Source organism: Biomphalaria glabrata, chromosome 15, assembly GCF_947242115.1.
Source record: "Biomphalaria glabrata chromosome 15, xgBioGlab47.1, whole genome shotgun sequence".
NCBI classification, from domain to species: Eukaryota; Metazoa; Mollusca; class Gastropoda; family Planorbidae; genus Biomphalaria; species Biomphalaria glabrata.
The window spans coordinates 27701497-27725906 of NC_074725.1; the positions used below are offsets into that span (position 1 = coordinate 27701497).

The window sequence follows — 24410 nt, forward strand, 5'->3', positions numbered from 1 at the left end:
GTAATTGTGGAATCTGGTGAAAGAAGCTTCTCGCGCCTTAAACTAATGAAGAATTATTTGAGGTCAACATTTCTCGTAGATAGATTGAAACATTTGGTAATTCTTGATATTGAGCGTGATCCTTGTAGGAAATAGAATTATGATATACTGTATGACTTCGCTACACGCAAGGCTCGTAAAGTAATTCTGTAAGTAGTAAAGCGTGAATAAAATGCAAAAACGAATTTATTTTTCTAATACAAACGCTTTTTTTTTTCATCTATTATCCGTATCCCATCGCATAGGGCCTCACAATGGTTACGTCCGGCCCTGATTTTTAGTGACGGGTGAATACATAGTAGATTACCTGTTCTCCCCCCCCCCATCCTCTTTTTTGTTCGCCACTAAAGTTACGTGGGGCAACTCTAGTCCGACTTGCAGAAATAAAAGAGTGATCTTTTCTTTACTTCTTGATGTCCAAACTGTTGAGCCATGAAGAGAATTATATATATAGATGAAGTTCTTCCTCTTGGATTTAATTTGTCCTTGGGATCAACAAAAATCATAGTCTAGTTTGTTTACTTTTATACGTTTTGGATGTTCTTTCAGAACTGAAGATAGTTACATCCTTGTTCACACCTCTTGCTTAACGGCAGGGGAGGGAATGTTCAGACTCTAGAATCAGGACACGTCACGACAGTCCTACGCGCATACCACCGAGACAAATCGTTACAGAAGGCCCGAACACTGTGACCTGCAACGTCACAAAATGTGGGCAGTTTAGACCAATAGCTCGTTGCCACGTCACAGGTCTGTAATTTATGCTTCTATACTGTCAACACCGGGTTCCAGCTGAAATCGATAGACTTTTTGTCTATAGCCACAAAATTCTGTAGACATAGCAAATAAAATGTAACTGACCTTTATAATCTCAGAAAATTGCTTGGCCTCATACAGGCATTCTTTCCCATTGAGTTGATCCTTTATGTAGAATTGAAACTCTTCTTTACTAAAATAACCTGAAAATATTTAAAAAAACGACTTGACATATTATTAGGATATACTACTACTACCCTTTATTCAGATTAATATGTTCACAAAACCCTTTTTTTTTTATAAAAAAAGGACTTATGCCATATCTGTCTTTTATCAAGAAAAAATAAAAAAAATTCTTTGAATTCTAAAGGGAATAAATTCTTATTTGTGCTTTCAAGGGGCATAATTAAAGATCGTGCGAGTGTAAAAAGGGGAAATATTGACCTTGTATTTAATTACACATTTAACAAAAAAATTGTTAGCCGACGTGTGTTTGTGTATGTGTTTTTTAATTGTGTGTGTGTGTGTAAGTATGTACGTTACAATTTTTTGTTGTTGTATAGATTGAAATCAATATAAAATGGATAAAGTATTTAAAAAAAAAAAAAACAGTTTTAACTATCAACTATACCCAACCCAAATTTCGTATCCAGAGTAAAGATATGTACACCATGAATAATTGCGAAATGCACATGGTTATGTGTTTACAGAAAAAAAAAGACCTTGCACCATGTTATTAAAAAGAGCATTATTAATTTTGTATAGCCCTATCAATCGCCCTACCAGAGCTTGTGTAATTTACAAGCCTAGACAGTTGAGTTCCGTTGTTTTGATAATCTCGAGTAAATATCACGCTATTGGATTAAAATGTGTATTTCAAACTTTTTTTGACTGTATTTGAGCTACGCGAATGTGTCGTTCAGTACTGGGTCAATCTTGCTTCTTGATCATAGAGTTAAAACCTTTCTATTTGTCAAGAGTCTCCGGGGACTTTGCCACGACTCGTTGACTCTACTGCAGGGATTCTCAACCTGTGGGTCGCGACCCCTTTGGGTGTCGATTGACCATTTGCCAGAGGTCGCCTAAGACCATCGAAAATATGGATTGTTTTTGTCTACTCTTCTATTGCTGTATGTGTGTGTGGGGGGGGGGGGAGGGGGGTCGCGGCAGAGTGGGGGATTGTAAAATGGGGTCGCCGAGCTTAAAAGGTTGAGAACCGCTGCTCTACTGCGTTCAGTAAAAACGACCCCCACTAGGCAAGACGTGCGTTTTCAGTCTATCACAGGGGTTCTCAGCCTGTGGGTCGCGACCCCTTTGGGGGTCGAATGACCATTAGCCAGTGGTCGTCTAAGACAATCAGAATTTTTTTTTTAAATGTTTTTGTTGGTCATACGAATTCTTATTTGTTGTAACAAGTACATTTGTACCATAGATGGCATACATAAAAAAACAACTTTTTTTTTCTTAAGCACATGTTTTTAAACAAAATACAAGACTATAAAGCTTTTAATATGCAAATGAACATATATGATAATATGATAATAATTTTATAACATTAGCAAAATCACAATTAGGGTCTACCTAGGTCTATGAACAAAAAGGTTGAGAACCGCTGGTCTATCAAGTTAATTTCGCTGTTTAGTGCAACTTTCATTTGATCATAGGAAAGAGATATCATCAGGGCCAGATTTATCTAAAGTCATCATTAACTTTAGCTTGGGGACGCCAAGAAATTTTTAGCACTGATATATATAATATCTGGACTTCTAAATGGGCATATATTAAAATAGCTTAGGATCTTTTTAGGTCTAGATATGGCGCTGGGTGCTAAAACAAGGTGTTCAGACATGGTTACAAGCCGTCAGCAGTTCCAGATGATATTCCATACTTTATTCTGTTCCCCCCTTTTCGGAGATGTTTTGGGATATTTTTAAAAAGCTTATATCAACTCACTCTGTCTGTCTGGTAAAAAGTGTGTGCACGTTATTTCTCCCAAACCCATTCTTGGATAAAGCTGAAACTTCGAAAAATTATTAATTGACATAGACAAGACATGAATCAATAAAAAAAAAGTAGCCTATCGGACAATTAATTACTGGTAATTCATTATTTTGTTTAATAGCAACAAGGAAAACTAATCCATCAGTATTCACAGATATGGCTAAATTTGTTGGGTTTGGTCTCCTTACATAATTGTCAATAATTTATATAATTCTTTTGTTTGATTTAGAATAAGGGAAATAACTTATACATTATTGATAGATATAGTTTTAAGGAAGGATCTCTTCCCCCTTAAATAAGATTTTTTTTTTTTTTTTTTTTTTTAAAGGATTTTTTTTATATCTCAATGACTCAATATAATAGAAAATATTAATCATTAAGAATGAAACAGGAAAACCGGCATTTCTCAGACTCTCTACCAGACCAGGCTTATTCGATCAAAATCTACAAAACACCCTCACTCTCTCTTTCTCTCTCTCACACACACACACACAAACACGTGCAGTAAATAAAAACGTACAAATAATTTCGAGTTTTTCCATATTTTTATTTCCTCCATCATTGCAGCATCCTTATTTACTGTTTATTTGTGTATTCATGATTCATCTATGTATTATCTATTCAATCTCTAGGAGATTTCATTACAGTTCAATGAAGCGGCGAGCTGAGGTCGACGCAATGTGAATAGATGCTGGACGGGATGACATCACGGACTCTAATTAAAAGTTTTTCAGCTTTCATTTGCCTGAGATCCTGAGATTGTTTGTGGAGACAAGAGTTCGATATAAGTCAACTGATTGGCACAGCACAAGGACATAGACTAATGACGTATTCAAACGATTGGATTGATAGGATATTAAGAGAGTTTTGCTGAGGTAATATTCTGGTGGTGTTTTAAAGTAGCTATGAATACATCTATTATACAAAATCAGGGGTGGACTAGAAGGTTTGGGCCTGGGCCGGCCTTAGCCAATTGGAGGCCCTAGGTGAAGTGAAAAGGGTGGCACCAAGAAGTGGCGTAGCAAGGCAAAAATGGGCCCGGGTTCTAGACTATCTCGGTGGGCCCCCTCCCCACAAAAAGACAAATTGAGTGTGTGACAAAATTGAGTAATCTGAATGTATTGGTATATTTATCAAAAGACATTACAATGCCAGTGAAAGGATCGTACTTTTTTTTTTGGAAGTAATAATGTCAATAGGTTTGATTCAGTTTTGACTCTCTACAAATTTTAAAAGTCAATGTTTGTACAACTTCTTAACAGAATCAAACGACCATTTTAAAATCGATTGTCACAAAAGTACACTTTGGTGTCATCCCAAGTGTTCATGTGGGCCCCAACTGGTCATGAGCCATGGGCTCAAGCGCAGTGAGCCCCTTCGCGCCATGGTTGTTACACCACAGACTGTGGGCTCCTAATAGTCGTGGGCCCGGGTTCATTCGAGCCATGAATGCTACGCCACTGGCCCCAAGTGAAATAGAAAAACAAAAAATGAAGACCAAAAAATACGCAATGAATTAAAAACCTTCCTGTATCTCTATATCTCAATCAACTAATAGGCCTAAGTTAAATTCATTTAGCGTCGATAGCACTAATGTCGCCAAAAGGTAGAAACAATGGTCTTATAACATACGCAGTCTAGCAAGTAGATCTAAACATTCGCGAATAAACCTTGAAACAGAGTAGAGACTTAGAGCTAGGTTAGTAAACATAGAGCCATAAAGTTCTGCTTATAGACTTATATATTATATCTAGACTGGAAACCGGAAACAGATTCTTATCCTTGATCGATTCACAGACCTATATATATGATATATATATATTTATATATATTTATATATATTTATATATATTTATATATATTTATTTATTTATTTTTTATTTATTTATGTACGTAACTCTTTTTCAAGCTCTAATGAAATCTTGTCTGTCTTAGAAAAGTAATAATCTTTAGTTTTCAAAGTTTAGAAATAATGCAAAATCATTTCTAGGATTTTCTTTAGAATGGGCTATTAATCACAGAACTATATATTCACTCAAATATATGAAACAAAGCCATTTCCTGTTAGTTTCCATTAAGATAATGTTTCAAAAATCCTAGATCGAAATAATTCATGTCTGTTGATTTTAATCATCTTATGCACATTTAAATATATTGATTACCTGGATCTTTCTAGATTAAGTATCTAAAAATTGCAAAATAATAATTATGCGACGAGAGTACTCTTATTTTTTATGTTCAATTACTAGATCTAGATCTAAAAATTAAATTTTAAGTTACATAGATTAGGGTTGAAAAAAACAAAAAAAAAAAACATCACTTCTTATAGCTACTTTACAAACCACGGCTTTGTTTCAACTTAAAAAAAAAAAAAAATTTTCACAACACTTTTATAGTGTCAAAGATACCTGTTACATAGTCTAGATATAGTATATATAAGTCTATGGTTCTGCTATATTTGAGATTTGATCTATGTTTAGCTTTTTGTTTTCCTACAAATTATTCTTCGAGTTCTGTGCGATCCCCCACCAATCGGAGGCCCTAAGCGGCTGCCTAGTTTGCCCATGCCTAAGGCCGGCCCAGCTTAGCGAAGGTAGGCCTATTGTTGTAACTGTTTCTCAAAGTTTCAACCAAATTTTTTTTTTAGGTCTGTGCTCTCGTCCGGGTTAAGGTTAAGGTTAAAAGCGATCGAATCACGCGTACAGAAATGACGTCACCCTATAATAAGTCATTACCTTTATTCCAGAAGACGGATCCGCGTGCTCTTTCTAAACCAAAGAGCTCTGCTGCCAAGGTCACCAAATGATAAGCATTGAGGTCCAGCCATCTATCGCCAGGGGAGTAGTTATAGATGACACTCTGCATCCATTGTATCAGGACTGTATTGATTTGGCTGGTGAAACGTTATGTTTAAAAACCAAAATAATAATAATTTAACCGGGGAAAAAATGTGATGTTTGTATTGGAGATTTCCATCTAAAGTTATAGCTAGCTTTTGGGTGTATCCCCGTAAACAGAATACAGGAACTGTTGATAATAAATTTAAAAACAACTACACATTTTAATGCACTTTAATTACGTAAAATCATATTTCCAAGCTCTTTGGGGTTGTAACTAATTATTTAGTTGTTAAAAGTGATCTTTCAATATGTTAAGCTCCCCTTTCAGACCTTGCGATCTTTAGGGCAGATGATGTAAAGGTCATCTGTCTCTGTGGCCTAAGGTTAACGAAGGTGTCATGTGGCCAGCACAACAACCAACCGCCTTTACTTTTCCCCAACTGATGTCAGGTACCCATTAGAGCTGGGTGAGGGTGGACTCAGGGGCGTCCAGAGATCACGAAATTAAAAATCCCCTGTCTTCACTAGGATTCGAACTCGGAGTCCCCGGATCTTTTAATATGGCCTCCTTGAAATCGTTAATATGGTCTATTTATTTCAGAATCTCTCCCCATCTTTTGCTATTGATTTTTTTTTACGTTTTTTTAAAGTTTGCTAATACTGCCTCCACATTTCTACGTATCGCTTTCTCTCTTTTATCTGTGTGCGCGGTGGTTCAGTAGTTTTGCTGCAAACCTGAGGTCCTGGGTCCGAATCTCGACGAAGCCTGGGATTTTGAATTTCGGGATTTTCAGTGCGTCCCTGAGTACACCCAACTCTAATGGGTACCTGACTTTAGCTGGGAAAGAAAAGCGGTTGGTTGTTGTGCTGGCCACATGCCACCCTGCTCGTTAACCGTTGACCAAAAAAAAAACCAGATGACCTTAACATTATTTGCCCTTTAGATCGCAAGGTCTGAAAGGGGAACTTTATCTATGTTGCTATTATTTTATGGCTTAAAGGATACAGCCCGGATCTTAAAGCACGAAACGCTAGCAAACAGAAAATCACTGTTTCAAATTTAGCTTGAAAATCTAATCTTTCAGAATTGTATTGAGTTTCGATTTGTTATGTTTTACAGTCAATCGGACAAGAATTCATTTTGCCAGGCTAATAAACATTGAATGATAATTTACGTACTTTAGTGGTTACCTTGCCAAGTGGTTTAGAGGGTGTCAGAGTGAATTGGGGGGGATGTCTATTAAATGTGTTTAAAGGACTTCTAGAAATCAAGGGTGAAAATATATTATTTGGTGTAGAGGGGACGTTCCAGTAGGTAATAAAAAAAAATAGCATGTAGGGGTGGGGAAAGAAGCGTTGAAATACGAGGCGTTCCATTGAAACTAAGAAAAATTATGTTTTAAAAAAAATGCAACGTTGCGAAACACGGGTATCAGCTAATTACTAGTATATTAAAACGTTTGGAATTCAAAGCCTTGAGGAGTAATTATTGTGATGCGGCATTTTTTTTTATTAAACGGACAAACAATGAACAATTAACAACATGTAAATGACGATAATTAACTTGGCGTCCCTACAAAACATGTTTACAAAATCTATACTGGGTTATAATTGCTCTTGCAGAAAGCAAAGCTGACATGCTATTAGGGAATGTATTATCCTTGACCTTGGTCGTTATTGCTTCCACTCTCTCGACTCCCACCCATCTCCCTCCCCTGTTTTGTTATATATATATATTCTTATACGTAATACACAATTGTAAGACAAAATTCCTCCATGATAATGTAGATTATTATTATTGTTATGACTCTGCCATGCGCACCGCCATCCAGGCTAGTGCAGAGATGCGCACCTTTAGTAACCAGACTAGAAAAGGATGTTGACATTAGGAGACAAACGATTTCCGCCCAAGTTGAGAGCCAATATGGAGATGCTGTACTCAAGACAGATGCCTTTTGAGTTTGTCATGTCTCCGTGTAAATAAACGTCTATGTCTCGTTGAATTGCCTCACTTAAGTCATTACATTATTGTTATTGTAGAAATACTTGAATTTTCATTCTCTGGCACGGCCAGGGTCGAGCTTCCTTAAAGGGAAACAAACTTCATTGTATTCTCTCAACAGTGACGACGTGGGAAATTTTCTGCAGCAATACCGACTTCTGTCAGGTAAAGAGGATCTTCTTGGGATCTTCTTAGGATCTTCTTGGGATCTTCTTAGGATCTTCTTGGGATCTTCTTAGGATCTTCTTAGGATCTCCTTAGGATCTTCTTGGGATCTTCTTAGGATCTTTTAGGATCTTTTTATGATCTTCTTAGGATCTTCTTAGGGATTCTCAGTGCTTCGAATGTGTCTTCGAAGTCAGTTGTCACTATTCCCTCGGACGATATAACAACAGGGTATATTGTTACTTTAGGGGAGCGAGGTGGCCGAGTGGTTAAGCGCTTGGCTACCAAATCTAGGGTCCTGGGTTCAAAACTCGGTGAAGACTGTGAGTTTGAATTTCGGGATATTTAGAGCGCCCTTTAGTCCACACAACTCTAATGGGTGCCTGACTTAAGTTGGGGAATGTAAATGGGGTTGGTCGTTGTGCTGGCAACATGACACACTGCTCGTTAACCGTCGTCCAAAGAAACATGGACTTAGCATCATCTGCCCTATAGATCACAAGGTCTGAAAGGGGAACTTTACTGTTTCTTTATTGTTTCTTTAGATAATTTCCAAGTTCCAAGCTTAGGTTTTCGTACCTGTAAAATGCTAGATTGTCCAAGTAAGTGACGCTATTGTTATCCACTTGCTTTCTGAAGGCGTCCACAGAACTCCTATATGCCTCCAGCTGTCCTAGTTGTTCAGCCACGCTCTGGGGCCATTCAGAAAGTTTGCTTGTTGCCAAATCAACCAATGCTCTCTGTACATAGAAGGAAAAGACAGAAAAAATAGAGAACAAGCTAGGTCAACGCACCCTTGATTATACTGAAGGTTAAAGTTAAGGTGACCAGATATTTGTGGAACGAAAGTGGGACACATTTCGATTATGGGGCTTAATATGTAAATCTCCTGTAATTGCAAAATATACGAAAAATTCATTGAAATCTAAAATTATTAAAATCTCCTGAAAATAAACAAAATTGTCAACTTTGGGGTGCAGATCCTACGCGCGATAAAAAAAAAACGGCTTTGTCAGCTTTCATTTAATACAAAATTTATTGCTATGACGAATGTATTTTCTAATACAAAATCTTAATTTTGACAATTTATCCTTACCAAGACTGGGCCCTTGCGCCATCCGTTTCGCATAGGGCCCCGCAATAGTTAAGGTCGGCCCTGTTAACTATGAGTCTAGTACTATAACTATTAACTATGTCAAGAAGAGAGAGTTGGTATGAGTCAAGACGTGAGGAGCTAGAGATAGTAACAAGAGAAGAAGTTGATGCGTTGAGACATGTGCAGCCTCAGACTTCCAGAAGATCATTGAGCTACTACATCGCTAATGATAAAGTTTTTGGATGTTAAGTATATAGGCTCTTTGATTTCTTCTCTTCTTTATTCAAGTAGACTTTGTTTTTAATAAATTGTAGCCGTTCGATCTACTTCCTATTGCTATTTTATAGAGTACATTTGAATTTCTTATATTTTAATTTCAAGTAAATAAACTTAAATTACGTTCATAGAAACACCCCTGGGCGTCAGTTTATCATTACAGTAATTAGTTTCTATGTTCTGACAGTTGCCAAGCAATTATGTTTTCAATAATCTATACGTCATTACAGTAGGGTCTCTTAAAAATGAAGAAAAACTGTATTTATATTTAAGTTGGTAACATTGTATCTCCCTCCGAGTTGTGGCGATTATAGTCCGGTACTTTCATCCTTTAGCGAAGCTGTTGCTTTGAGACTTTTGGGCCTACTTCATTGGCGCATGAATCTCTTTGTACAGTTTGTCACAAGGCTTTCAAGAAAATTCAGAGAAAACAAAACGCCAACAGTCGATCTAATACGTGCTGACGTCAGTTAGTGAGGACGCAGGAACACTAATCACAGGATCCCACAAAGGATCCATAAGGAAAAACCGAAAGATTGTAGTTATGAAGCTATTAATCAAAAGGCGATGCGTAAAATCAAATTTTGAAATAAAAGCGTGACATTGATTGACTCTTTTTAAGAAAACCGGACATCTGCCGTCCCGCCAGGACATTTTATAAAAAGCGTGACGAGCGGTCCAAGGCAGTACTGTCCCGCCTAGGTCGGGACGTCTGGTCACCTAAGTTAAAGTGAAGACAGAGCTCCCAGATCTAGATTTATTTTAATTCCTGCTTTTTTTTTTTTTTACACTGTCACACTTTCTTCCTAGTCCAAGCAAGTTGGTCGAAAACTCAAAAGAAATAATTCAGACATTTATTTCAAGCTAAAATGACATTTTTTTTCGTTTTCAATGACAAAAAAAAAATTTTTTAACCATATTATTTTAACCCAAAGTAGGAATTTATTTTTTTTACAAAGCTTTCACTTGCTGGTCAAATATTTACACGTTATTTCTCCCACATCCATTCTCGGCTCAAGTTGAAACTGAACACAATTATCTATTGTACCTGACAAAAATAGAATCAAGAATGAAAGATTAACCAATTAGTAAATTAATCATTGGTAAATGATTGCCTTGTCTGGTATCAAATAAGTGGACTAAATGCTACCTTTTGAGAGAGATGTTACTTTATAAAGTTATTCCCCTTATTACGTTTTGTATTCCTTTTTTCCCCCATTTCTCATTCTCGGATCAATTTAAAATGTTGCATAATTATTCACAGTCGATGACCATACATGAATGAATAAAAAAAATTTAACCAATTTATTAATCAATTAGTGGTCATCAATTTTGTTTTTTTTTTTTACATAGATCAAGGGAACTTATTTTTGCAGTCTTAAGAAATATGGCCCTGATTTTAGTGGTTCTTCCCCTTGTATAAGCTTTGCTTCTAAAATGAATGACTAAGTCACATATGTGAATGACGAAGTCACATAAGTGAATGACGAAGTCACATAAGTGAATGACTAAGTCACATAAGTGAATGACTAAGTCCACGGAGTTCAACAATTAACGGATTTATAACTACAGAATGGACCACAGTCAAGTCTCTGTCGCTAAACGATGTTGTCTCCGTCAAAAACTCTAAGCCAGCTTTCTAATAATTAAAATATCTAAACTATGGACAACATTAAAGAATGGACAGGCCTGTCATTGAGAGAGGTTCTAAACAAGGCAAAAAAAAAGGGAGGAATGGAGAAAGACGGTCGACAAATGTTGCCTGGTGCCCCAACGGTCCAACAGACTAAGGGATAGGTAAAAGTAAAGGTAACACTATTTTTTATTTAGCACTATCACTGTCTCGTTCAAAAGTCGGTCCTCTGTGGTGCGTCGCTGAACTAAATAGCTACACTACAGCACCCGCTCACAGACACAATCACTGAATGCGTGTGGTCCCTGTACAGACCTGCTCTGAGATGGTTGGACAATCGTCACACACCTGGTTGATGACGTTTCGAAACGGCCCGTCCCTCTTGTTATCCCCTGACGTCAGGTATATGGTTGTTTTCCCTCTCTCTAGCTGAAGCTCGTGGATCAAATCTCCTGGTAGTGTAATTTTGAATAAAAGTCACAATTATAATCATACTGGAATCATTTGTACAATAGCAAATGATCAGAAAGTGCATTTATCATTTATTGAATGGAGCTAATAGAAAATGTTAAACATGTTTCTATGGAGCGTGCGTGTGTGTTTCCAAGGTGATAATGAAATAAAGGAGCATTAATTTCTAGATGGTGAAGAGAGGGACCTTTCATTGTTAGTTTTGTAGAATGATGCAAGTAAGTGGCACTGTCGTAATCTATGTTTAAGATCGAGAGAAGACTCCAGGATGTCAGAGTGTAAAGACGTGTTTTCATTGTGAGTTAGATTTGTTTAAATATCAGCTTGTTTATTTCATTTCATCTCATGTTGTATATTGTAATATTGTTATAAAATTTCTATTGACGTTTTATAAGTTAAAATATAACACACCTACTGCGGTTTAGTTATTTACCGACCGTCAGTTTGATGCTATATAAGGCCTATAAGTCAATGGTCGCCAACATCACACATGAACATATTTAGTTGGCTTGTAGCTTGACTGGGTGTAGGAGAAATAACGCGGAGGATTACCAGCTTCCGTCGCCTCATCGTGGCACCTCCGTGGAAACGTCCGCTCCGGAAGTGGATAGGCCAAGAACGAGAGCAAACATGGCTCCCAGTGAGCTACCACTGTATGCTCTAGCGAGTGTACTTGCACGTGGTGGGGATGTGAAAAAGGCTTGCTGACCAGTCCAAAATTCCCATCCCCCCGTTCCCCACGGGTGCGATGGGACAGTAAAGGCATAAGGAGGGCCCCCACGTGGGGCTTGGGCCTCCGGCCCCACATGAAGGAGGAACTCATGTCGAGGCTTGGAGGACCGTGCAACATGACAAGCCGGGTGTGATTACATGATCACCCAGTTGCTGGGAGACTCCTGACAGAGGAAATGGTGAAGAGCCAATTTCTCATCCTGGCCACGGGATAAAAGCCTTTTCCCGGTCACATGGTTCATAAAAGGGATGCTGTCATCTCGAACCATAAAGGACATCTGATTCAGGAGAAATAACGTGTACACACTTTTTACCAGACGGACAGAGTTGATTTTAGCTTTGTTAAAATATAGCCTGAATCTCTTACAATCGGCATACAGAATCCAATAACCCATTTCTATGTCCAACTGTTAACAAGGGTGTCATTTGGCCAGCACAACGACCAAACGCATTAACTTTCCCCAACTAATTATCAGGTACCCATTAGAGTTGAGTGAACTCATAGGCTTCCTAAAAAAATCCCAAAATTTTAAAAAGCCCAGTTTCGAGCCCAAAATCCCTCAGTTTGAAAGCCAAATGCTTCCCCGCTCATCCACCACGTTACCAATGGTTTTTCTCTAATGAAATGTGAAAATTCACTTGTTATAAATCTCACGGTTCTAATTTACATCAGTTCTAGTTTCCTTACGCTAACAACAGAATGTCAAGCAGTGCAGTGCTACTACTCGTATCGTCTGCTATTCTCATCTACTTTGTAGTTACTTCGTGTTTTGAACGAGATGGTCAGTGTTTACAAGACTGAGCCGATCATTAAGTCCTCATTTGTCTCAGACTTGCGCCATTTTGCTGTAATCAATAGACTCTGATTGGTAAGCCGAAAGATGTCTGCAATGCAAAGTCGATACTACAAACAATCAACTTAATTGATTATATCAGCCTTGTCTTCAAACTTTTACCTGCTGTGACTTTTTTTTTAAAGAGTAGCTCCACTGTAAGATCTAATATTGTATTTGTGTTGTTTGTCTGTCTCGTTCATGTTGAGTTATTTTTGGTAAAGAAAAAAAGTCACGTTCCCCATTGAGACCTTGTGGTCTGTAGGGCGGATGATGTAAAGGTTATCTGTTTCTGTGGCCTACGGTTAACGAGGGTGTCTTGTGGCCAGCACAACGACCAACCGACTTAACTTTTCCTGGATGGACTCAGAGGCGCCCAAAAATCCCGAAATTAAAAATCGCATTCTTCACCAGGATTCGAACCCGGGAATTCCGGTTCAGAAGGGAGCGCTTTATCGCTCAGCCTCACAGGTATTTTAGTGGCGCCAAGGAAAGACCTGTTATTACAACGCTTGTATCAACTCTGTCTATCTGTCTGGTAAAAAATGTGTATATGTTATTTCTCTCAAACCCATTCTCGGATCAAGTAAAAGCTTAGCACAATTATTTATTGGCATAGACAAGACATGAATCAATTTTTAAAAAAAGAAATAGACTCAGAGGCGCCGAAGGATCCCAAAATAAAAAAATCTCAGTCTTGACCAGGATCCAAACCCAAGATCCCCGGTTTGAAAGCCAAGCGCTTAACCACTCAACCACCGCGCATCCACACCAAAAACAAAAATACTTTTAGGGAGATCACCCATACGATACATCTCTCCTTTGCTTGCAGCGTGAACTTTGTTTGACCCCACTTATTATTGTATTATTGTTACTAAGCTGTTGGAGAATAATTTCTTTGAAGAAATTTGAATATTATCTTGTTAGGTGATGCACATGTGTGAAAATGTCAAGGCCATTGTGCCACTGCAACAGATTAATGGACCTCATTCGCCAATCGTAAACAAACAACATCTGGTCACGTGATAATATTGATAAAACAACGGGGGGAAAAACTGTCACGTGATGGCCATTGTGTACTAAAATTAGATTGTAATTTGTATAGAAGAGAAGAAGAGAATCACGTGGCTAAATGTTGTTTGTTTACGATTGGTGAATGAGGTCCATTACGTCCCTTCAAGACTTTAATCACGTGACCTACATGTAAACTTGGATTGGATATTTATTTCTTTTAATTACACTCACGTGGTTAGGGACAGCATACTACTAGTGGCGTAGATTACTGGGTTTTTTTTTTAAATAATGATTGTTTTTTTTTTAAATATTCTTGTAGGGGGGCTCAGCACATAGTGAACAAAGCTATTTTACCTATCTCATATAACCCTTTGATAATCAAAGCTACTTGAAAACAGAAAAGGCATCGACACCACTGCATATTGTGTGTGGGGGGTGGGGGGGGGGACATATCTAAATGTGCCACTCCAACCACTTTTGTTCATCGACGCCCCCCTCCCGGTGTGGTCATATAGAAAAACACGAAAAAAAGAAAGGTCGTCCAAAAGAAAAGCTGGCTGGACAACGCCAAAAAATGGACAGACCTTTCTCTTGATATCCTGTTAAGAACTAAGAACAACTGCTGACCAGGAAAAGTGGAGGGATTTGGGTACATGAACCGTCACAACACCCCAAGAGACAGATGATGATGATGATGTTATCACGTTAATACAAAAACAAACATCACAACATCGTTGCACCTATCTCCGACATCATGATGATGATGATGTTATCACGTTAATACAAAAAAAACATCACAGCATCGTGACATCATAGCACCTATCTCCGACATGATGATGATGATGATGTTATCACGTTGATACAAAAACAAACATCACAACATCGTTGCACCTATCTCCGACATCATGATGATGATGATGTTATCACGTTAATACAAAAACAAACATCGTCACATCGTTGCACCTATCTCCGACATCATGATGATGATGATGTTATCACGTTAATACAAAAACAAACATCACAACATCGTTGCACCTATCTCCGACATCATCCCTGTGATGTAGACGTTATCCTCATACAGCTGGGACAGTCTCAACATCTCGGACGTCTTCTCGCTGATGAGAATTGACGCAGGCAAAAACCCAGCCACAAGCAGAAGAACCAGCAGCAAAGTTTGACCAAATCTACAGAGAAGACAATAACAGTGAGATCTCATTTATTTTGACCAAATCTACAATAAAGACAATAACAGTGAGATCTCCATTTAGCAGGCCAATCTTGTTGACTATAAGTGTTGTTACAGCTTTCCTAATATATATTTATTTATAAGTCTCCGACAACTACATTCTCGATGCGTCTAGGTGTCCCGAGGTTCCGCTGTAATCAACGAATAAAACAACTCAAAAACTAGATAAAAACATATAAACTTTAATGAACTTTTCCGGCATATCACACACTGCACTCTCTACTTTTGACAACTAACTCACTTCCGGTGATTCGCTCCTTTGTAAAAATAGATTATACATACTTAGTAATACATACACACATTCACCCGTGACAAGTGTAAAATAAATATATTATTAATTTGCCTCTTTCGGTTCTGCATTATGGTTAAATTCTCATTTAGCTTTTATTATATCTGTTAATAGAGATACATAAATAATATTGGAACTAGTATTCTAATTTTAGAAATGAACTAATATATATTCTCTGGCACTGCCAATGTTGATCTTCGTTAGAGCGGAACATAATTCAGTCTCCTATGAGGAATTTTTGGTGATGTGATTATTATTGTCATTATTATTTTTATTATTAATTCTTCTTCTTCTTCGTTCTACATGTCGGAGGGTTCAGATCAGTAATCTTATATCGTAGATGAACCGCGTAGTAGTTTCCAGATCAGACAGTTCTCCGTATAGTTTTTCTTCTATAGGAGGGTTTTGAGGCCAGAGTCTTGTTCGGGCCTCTTGATATAGTATGCAGCTTTGAAGGACATGTTCAGCATTCTCTGGTGATGCTCCAAATGGGCAGGTTTCGCTAGTCCTGACTTTTAGCTGCTGAAAATATGTTGTCTTATTCTTTATTGTCTGGATTTTAGTCGAAAAATTATGCATTGGTCATAGCTTATAATAGGCGTCCTTTTTCTTGTAATTGGGACGTGAGCTGGTCCAATTCTCATTTATTCTACTCTTTTATTCTCACCATTTCTTCTGGGTTGAGAGGGATTTTCCTTTGTTTGTTCGATGATTAATTATGAAAAAAATGAGTTTCTATTTCTCTGGCACTGTCAGGGTCTAGATTCATTAAAGGGAAACGAAATACATTGTAGTCTCCCCTTCGCAAGAATTCAGCTATTCATATCAAACAAAAAATAAAAATTACAGGTCAAAAATAAAATCTGCAAATTGGTGAACTTATTAATGAAGCCCAGTGACAGGTAGATAAACAGATCCATGTGTTTCATTGTTTTAGTTTGGACAGAGTTAAACTTTAACTGACATTAGTTTAGGCTATTTTGATTAAAGCTGTAAAATGCTTCCTAATGCGTCTCAAATCTCAAATAGCCTCTGACAACCAGTTCAACTCCTGGCCTTCACGTGTGGCTCAGATATTGAGTCCGGCGAACTGCTCTCATGAACAGGAGAAGGGGCAAAGGCGAGTAACTGTCGCCTTAACCAGTAAGCTTCGGGCAGGAGGGGCTCGTTAGCCATGGCTTGCTACCCACCTAGGAGAAAGAAAACTTAATTCAAACCTCTGTTGCCTTGCAGCTATACCCAATCAAGGGAAAGGCTTCGGGAGTCAACCCGGAGGAAAAAGGAGCTGGCGACCCTAAGGCAGTTTGCAGCACCCAGTGCTACACTCTGGCAGAACTTGCGATGCCGCTGACCCTAAACTGTATCGGCACTGCCATTCTTTTGGATACATCAGCTGCGTGGAGAGGGGGGATCTGATGTGTGGGTGACATCGTTTCCTTGAGATGATCCATAGTCGCTCGCGACTGAAGGAGGCCATAGTGTGGTATGCATTCTCAAAGATTGACTTAATTAAAAGATTAGATTCCATGAATTCTTAGGTAAGGTAAATTTTTACAAAGCTTAAATCAACTCGTCTGTCTGTCTGTCTGGTAAAAAGTGTGTACAGGTTATTTCTCCCACACCCATTCTCGGATCAAGCTGAAACTTCGCAAAATTATTTACTGACATAGACAAGACATGAATCAGTAAAAAAAAAAAGTAACAAATTTGACAATTAATTCCTGGTAATTAATTATTTTGTTTAATAGCAACAATGGAAACTAATACTTCAGTATTCAAAGATACGGCTTAATTTGTTTGGTTTAAACTCTTAAATAATTGTTAACGCTATATCTGCCTCAAGCAATCAATGATCAAGTTGATACTTTAAGCAATTATTTATTCTAATGAACAAAACATTAATTAATAAACAAAAATACTCAATTAGTCAATTAATTATTGGTAATTAATTATTTTGTTTGATATCAATAACTTGCAGACTATTATTGGTAGATATAGTTTTCATGGCAGATTTCTTCCCCGTTGTTTTTTTTTTTAAAAAAAGGATTTTTTTTTTTATATTCTGCTTGTTTTTGTTGTTGTTTTTTTTATTTGTAGTGAAAGGGTTAAATCTCAAAATTCCCTCATTGCTATGCTGATATAGTAAATATAAGATTGCTTTAGTTTTTTTATTGGCGGAGAGTTGATGGAGGTGGGGGAAGGGGGGGCGTAGATCATCCCTAGGTGGATTTAGTATAAACTTTATATTAATTGTAATGGTCATATTTTGTTATCTTTTTATTTGTATAAATGGTTTGAACTGTTGAATTTATAACAGTACTGCAGTGTCAATTTTAATTTCGGATTTTTCTTATCGCTACACTGTAGATCTGGTCGTTTAAAATCTGCTGTCTGCTCTAAAAGAGCGGTCGGCTTGTAGACTTTAGATGTGCTCACCTTGTACCGAAGCTACATTTATTGTTGTAGATGTCGAGACCTAGATGCTGGAGTAAAGAAACCCTGGAGGATGACGTCAGCGACCCGGATGGCATTGTCTGATTCTCTTTTGTTGTTTTTTTAAATAAAAAGAAGAAATACGAAATTTAAAAGTAAGAAGAGAAAGAGCGGCAGACAGAACGAATGAGAGAAAGAAGGAATGAATGAAAGAGAGAAAAGAAAGGCGGAGAGAAAAAGAGAAATGGCATGAAGAGAAAGAAAGACGGAATGAATGAGAAAAGAGGCATAAAGAGAAAGAAAGCCAAAATGAATTAGAGAGAGAGAAAGAAAGACAGAATGAATGAGAGAGAGAGAAAGACGGAATGAATGAGAGAGAGAGAGAGAAAGACGGAATGAATGAGAGAGAGAGAAAAGCGAATGAATGAGAGAGAAAGAAAGACGTAATGAATGAGAGAGAAGATGGAAATTCTGAGAGACAAAAAGGAAGATAACAGGGAGAGAATTAAAGAGAGAGAGAGAGAGAAAGACAGTTAAAAAAGAGATAGAGAAAGACAGAAAGAGCAAGAGATGTTAAAGGGAAAGGGACGCAGCGGTACACATGAGGGGGGGGGGAGGAGGTGATAGAGAGAGAGAGAAACAGACAGAGGTGCAAACCATATTGGAAACAAAATCCCGGTTTGCACTACACAATTGAATGCTATTGGCCATAGAAATCAATACTATTTTATTTATACAATAAATACTGTTCTCCTTTCTGACCTTGTAATCTATAGGATGGCTGCCTGGTCGTGCGGTTTGCACGCTGGACTGTCGTTCGGACTCATCGATGGTCCCGGGTTCAAACCCTGCCCGCTCCCATCCGTCGTCCTGCGGGAGGTTTGGACTAGGAAGTAATTATCTTCAACTCTGAAGGAACATCCGAAATAAGTAAAACATTTTACAAACAAAACATTTTAGGTCAGATGATATAAAAATCATCTGTGTCTGTGGCCCACGGTTAACGAGGGTGTCATGTAGCTATAGTACAACGAATAACCGTCTTTACTTTCCCCAACTACTGTCAGGTACCCATTAGAGATGGGCTGACTCACAGGCGCTCAAAGATCCCGAAATTAAAAATCCCAGTCTTCACCAGGATTCGAACCCGGACCTCGGTTTGGAAGCCAAGCATTTTATCGCTCAGCCATTATAAATGGATTCAAGATAAATTATCTTATAGTAAATGCCAATAATACTTAAAACTAAGTATGAAATATATCTGCCACATTATTAAGATACATCTATACATTATATAGTTAAACAATTAATATAACAGTTTTTCTTTTATTAAACCGTAACATACATTAAATATTAATAGAACTTACATACTCGCATAAAGCTTATAATTTCTCTTTATGAAAAAACTACTTCCAGGCACTGGGTCATCAAAACGTATCCCATCCAGACACGGAATGAAAATAAAATTATAATTGTTAAGATCAGGCCTACGACCAGTGACGTGACTAAACCCAATTTTTTTTTAGTTAGCACATTGCGTGTCATTGCACATAAGACGTGGCGGGGAGAGTCTTCTTGATTTCGACCACATTTCACCATTTGTTTTTTAATCAAACATTTTTTACAAAGCTTAAATCAGGTCACTCTGTCTGTCTATCTGTCTGTCTGGTAAAAAGTTTGAACTCGTTATTTCTCTCCCCCCCCCCTTTCCACACACACACACACCAATTCTCGGATCAAGTTGATACTTTACAAAACTATTCATTGGTGTAGACAATACGTAAATCAATTTTTTAAGAAAGTCATTTATTCACTTAATTACTGGTAGTTAATTATTTTGTTTGAAACTAACAAGGGAAATTAATCCTTCGGTATTCACAAATAGGGTTCCCGGTCACTTCATCCCCGGTCACTTCATCCCCGGTCATTTCATCCCCTGGTCATTTCATCCCCTGGTCACTTCATCCCCCGGTCACTTCATCCCCCGGTCATTTCATCCACAATTAAATATTTTATATATAAATATGATTATGTAGAATGCTTTCTTTTTTACATTTTATGACATATTACTAATGCGTTTATAGTGTTTCCTCTTCCACTTTGTATTCTTAATGAGAAATCTAATATTATATGGTAAATCTGGATGTGTACTTATCTATAGCGTAATGATTAAAGGCCAAGGTGTAGTGCAAGTAGTGGAAATCTTTTGAGAGATAGAAGTGCGATTAGAATAATTATGACCGTGCCGCTGATAACTTATCATCAAAGGCCAATGTGTGGTGCAAGTAGTGGAAATCTTTTGAGAGATAGAAGTGCGATTAGAATAATTATGACCGTGCCGCTGATAACTTATCATCAAAGGCCAATGTGTGGTGCAAGTAGTGGAAATCTTTTGAGAGATAGAAGTGCGATTACAATAATTATGACCGTGCCGCTGACAACTTATCATCAAAGGCCAAGCTGTGGTGAAAGTACGACCATGTTTCACTTTATTTAATTTTTCAATCGCTCTTTCTTGAAAATGGGCGAGTCATTTTTAGCCTTGTAATAAGGTTTTATTTTTTTCTAATAAAGGCGGACTTCCTTATAAACATTAAAGTTACAAATTGTGTTATAGGAGTTTATTTCTATCGATATTTCATTTCTGCATGTATATGTAAGTATGTATTTTGTTTATTGACATTCACTTTAGATAGCGAAACTGGTGGGCCTCTAGTTATGTGAACATACCCGTCATGATGAGGTTCCTATAGCCTTAAAATTAATTGAGTGCTTATTGGAAATAATCTTGCATGTATATTTAGGGTGTGATTCTCTCTCTCTCTATATATATATATCTTTCTCTCTCTCTCTGTCATTTAAATAAAAAAGGAATACATTAAATATTGCTCATTTAATGCTTTTTAAAATTACAATTTGTTAGATAAAATTATCAGATGATGAAAATATCAGGGGATGAAGTGACCGGGGGATGAAGTGACCAGGGGATGAAATGACCGGGGATGAAGTGACCGGGGATGAAGTGACCGGTCACCCACAAATAGAGCTAAATATGTAGTGTTTTGCCCTAATTGTTGGCTTACATTTTATTTCTTCCACACCTATTTTTGTATCAAATTGAAACTTTATAATATATATATATATAATAATATATATATATATATATATATATGAAAACATGAATTTTTTTTTAATATACCGATTATGCAATTAATTATGGATAATTAATTAATCTGGCTAGATCTTGAATAAGGGACATTATTACTGAGAAACATAGTTGTAAGTGTGGTGTTCTTTCCCTTGGATAAACTTTTTTTTATTTTTTTTAAATATTTTTTTTTGCTTGTCTTTTTTTTTTTAACATATAGGTCAGCAAAGTTCCCGACCTCACAAAAATAAAACATATAGGTCAACAAAGTTCCCGACCTCACAAAAATAAAACATATAGGTCAGCAAAGTTCCCGACCTCACAAAAATAAAATATATAGGTCAGCAAAGTTCCCGACCTCACAAAAATAAAACATATAGGTCAGCAAAGTTCCCGACCTCACAAAAATAAAACATATAGGTCGGCAAAGTTCCCGACCTCACAAAAATAAAATATATAGGTCAGCAAAGTTCCCGACCTCACAAAATAAAACATATAGGTCAGCAAAGTTCCCGACCTCACAAAAATAAAACATATAGGTCAGCAAAGTTCCGGACCTCACAAAAATAAAACATATAGGTCAGCAAAGTTCCCGACCTCACAAAAATAAAACATATAGTTTCTTATTCTAATCACTTTTAATTATTTGTCCATCTCCTCTTGGCTGCATCGTGGCACCTATATAAATCTTGGTAAAACTATATTTTATAGCGGAATTTTATATTACTATAACGGAAAACTTCAGACGTATTATTGGGTAATGATGTCCAGGATGGGGCAGTGGTCGTACCCAGGACGATGAAGTGTCTTTTTTTTCTTGCCCAGGATTGGGCAGTTTACTTCTTTTCAATAAATGGGACAGTTTAAGGCCGTACCCAGGACGATGAATTTTTTTTCATGCCCGGTTGGGGTAGTTTACTTCTTGTCCTGAATTGGGCAGTTTAGGTCGTACTCAGGACGATGAAGTTTTTTTCATGCCCGGTTGGGGTAGTTTACTTCTTGTCCTGAATTGGGCAGTTTAGGTCGTACTCAGGACGATGAAGTTTTTTTCATGCCCGGTCGGGGTAGTTTACTTCTTGTCCTGGATGGACAGTGTAAGGTCTTACTCAGAAGATGACGTTTTTATGCATCATTCATTCTAGAGCAGTGTTTCCCAAACTATTTTCTGCAGAACAAAAAGGTTTCCGCTAGGCCTGATTAAGTGCTCCACAAACGGAGTACCGGTAATTAATTTTTAGGCCTGGCCATTTACGGTAAATGCAGAACAGAAAATTTAATTTTATTAGCTCTTCTCTGAAATAAAAAAAAAATTATATAACAACATACCTATGAACTTCGAACTGCTCTAGATTTGACTCTAAATTGAAACAAAGATACAAAAATCAACCATTAAATGATTTCTGGTCGAGTTTATGTAAATAGTACCACAGTATTCTCAAACGAAGTACACGATCAATCTATTTGTGCTAACCGGCATTTTCTTATTATGTTGAACATGGGCGTAGCCAGGGGGGGGGTTGACCGAAATGAAATCCCCCCGCAGGGGGGGGAGGACGGAATTTAGTGACTGATTTTTTGCTTTGATTTGTTTATTTTAGGTGAGATTTTAATACTAAACTATCACTTGCCCCAGCACAGCAAAGGAGGTTTTGAGTTTAAAACCCCCTACCAGGTGTTTTTTTATTTTAAAACCCCTACCAGGGGGATTTTGAGTTTAAAACCCCCTACCAGGGGGGTTCGAGTTCAAAACCCCCTACCAGGGGGAGGGGGGCGGTCATATTTTTATGGAGGAATCATAGTTTGTGAACAAAAATAGTTGAATTTCTATATAATTGATATGTGAAACCATTTGTATATTATGTCGCACCACACTCTAATCTCAAATTTTATGATTAGTAAATATAAAAAGAAAAAGGTGGGAGGGGCGATACATGCCATCTTCTTTCCCTCATCAGACAAAGCAATATTTATTCTTTTTGTATTACAGTTAAGAAATTACAAAATGTAAAAAAAAAAATCAGCCACTAATATAATTTATATATGCTATAAATTAAATTTTCGTATCGAGTGGCCCCACCCTTATTCTTTAATGCCAAAATGCAATCATTAGCAGAAATTATAAAAAGGAGCGAGGATAAATCGTTTTCATTCTACCGCCCCTTCCATTTCCAGACAGAGTTTATGTAATTTCACATGAATTTATCATAATTATTTTAAGAAAGACTTTGCTTTGGAAAAGTTAGAATTCAAACAAAAATTTTCAGTATAAGAGTCACGATTGAGATGAGTAGCCTTTTTTCCAACCTTTACTCAATCTAATATTTTTCTAGTTAAATTTGGGACTATAACTCACAATTTATGCTTGAATTTTATTGAATATTATTTATCGAATTTTTTTTTCGGCGGCGATCCTCAAAGCCTTAATATAAATATGTGGGGTATCTGATCTTTTCAAGGAACAAATCGGTTTTATTTGCAATGTATTAAGGGCGTATACATTGAAATTAGAATATTTTCAAGTACAATATTATTCAAAAGGTTCTTTTTAATAGGATGAATAATGAGCTTTATGTAAGGAGAATGCGTTTCTTCAGCGAAGAATGCAAGAAAACGCTATTAGCGTCGGGGCCTCGCCCTGAAAATCACTGTTGAATAGTGAGCTGTAGTTGTCAGGAGCAGGCGTTTCTGCAGTGAAGAATGCAAGTAAACGCTTTTGGCGTCCCGAACTGCACTGATTAATAATGAGCTGTAGATGTCAGGAGAATGCGTTTCTTCAGTGAAGAATGCATGAAAACGCTTTATGCGTCGGGGCTTTGCCCCGAAACTCACTGATGAATAGTGAGCTGTACATGTCAGGAGCAGGCGTTTCTGCAGTGAAAAATGCAAGAAAACGCTTTTTGGCGTCGGGGCTTCGCCCCGAACTCCACTGATGGATAAAGAGTTGTAGATGTCAGGAGAATGCGTTTCTGCAGTGAAGAATGCATGAAAATACTGAGAAATACTGCTTATTTATTCATATATATATATATATATATATATATATATATATATATATATATATATATATATATATATATATATATATATATATATATATATATGTATGTATGTATGTATGTATGTATGTGTGTGTGTGTGTGTGTGTGTGTGTGTGTGTGTGTGTGTGTGTGTGTGTGTGTGTGTGTGTGTGTGCTGTACGCACGTTTATGTATAGGGTTAGGGTTTACTGGGCGTTAGTGTTAGGGTTTGGAAAAAAATCGCCCGCCCCCCCACTCCAAAGTTCTGGATCCGCTAGTGGTCCTCAAAGCAGGTGGGAAGAGGTTTCAGACATTACCAGTGATAGATTTTAGTGGAAACAGCTTGCCGCAAATGCGCCGAACGGCGCGGGAGGGTCTAAGTCAGTAAGAATAGCACATTAGGTTTTTGAAATACAACT

General features: G+C 37.3%; 1 protein-coding gene across 1 annotated transcript in view; it reads right to left on the bottom strand.

Moving 5' to 3' along the window:
* LOC129923063 (soluble guanylate cyclase gcy-34-like) overlaps nt 1-17929 on the bottom strand; it is a 35469-nt gene extending 17540 nt beyond the window's left edge. Inside the window, exons 1-6 of the mRNA XM_056012020.1 lie at nt 17830-17929; nt 14894-15042; nt 11124-11260; nt 8383-8543; nt 5532-5689; nt 901-998 (exon numbers count right to left, since the gene is read on the bottom strand). Coding sequence (XP_055867995.1) covers nt 901-998; nt 5532-5689; nt 8383-8543; nt 11124-11260; nt 14894-15042; nt 17830-17924 — 798 coding nt within the window. The 5' untranslated portion in view covers nt 17925-17929. The remainder of the gene's footprint in view (nt 1-900; nt 999-5531; nt 5690-8382; nt 8544-11123; nt 11261-14893; nt 15043-17829) is intronic.
* Nucleotides 17930-24410: the final 6481 nt, after the last annotated feature.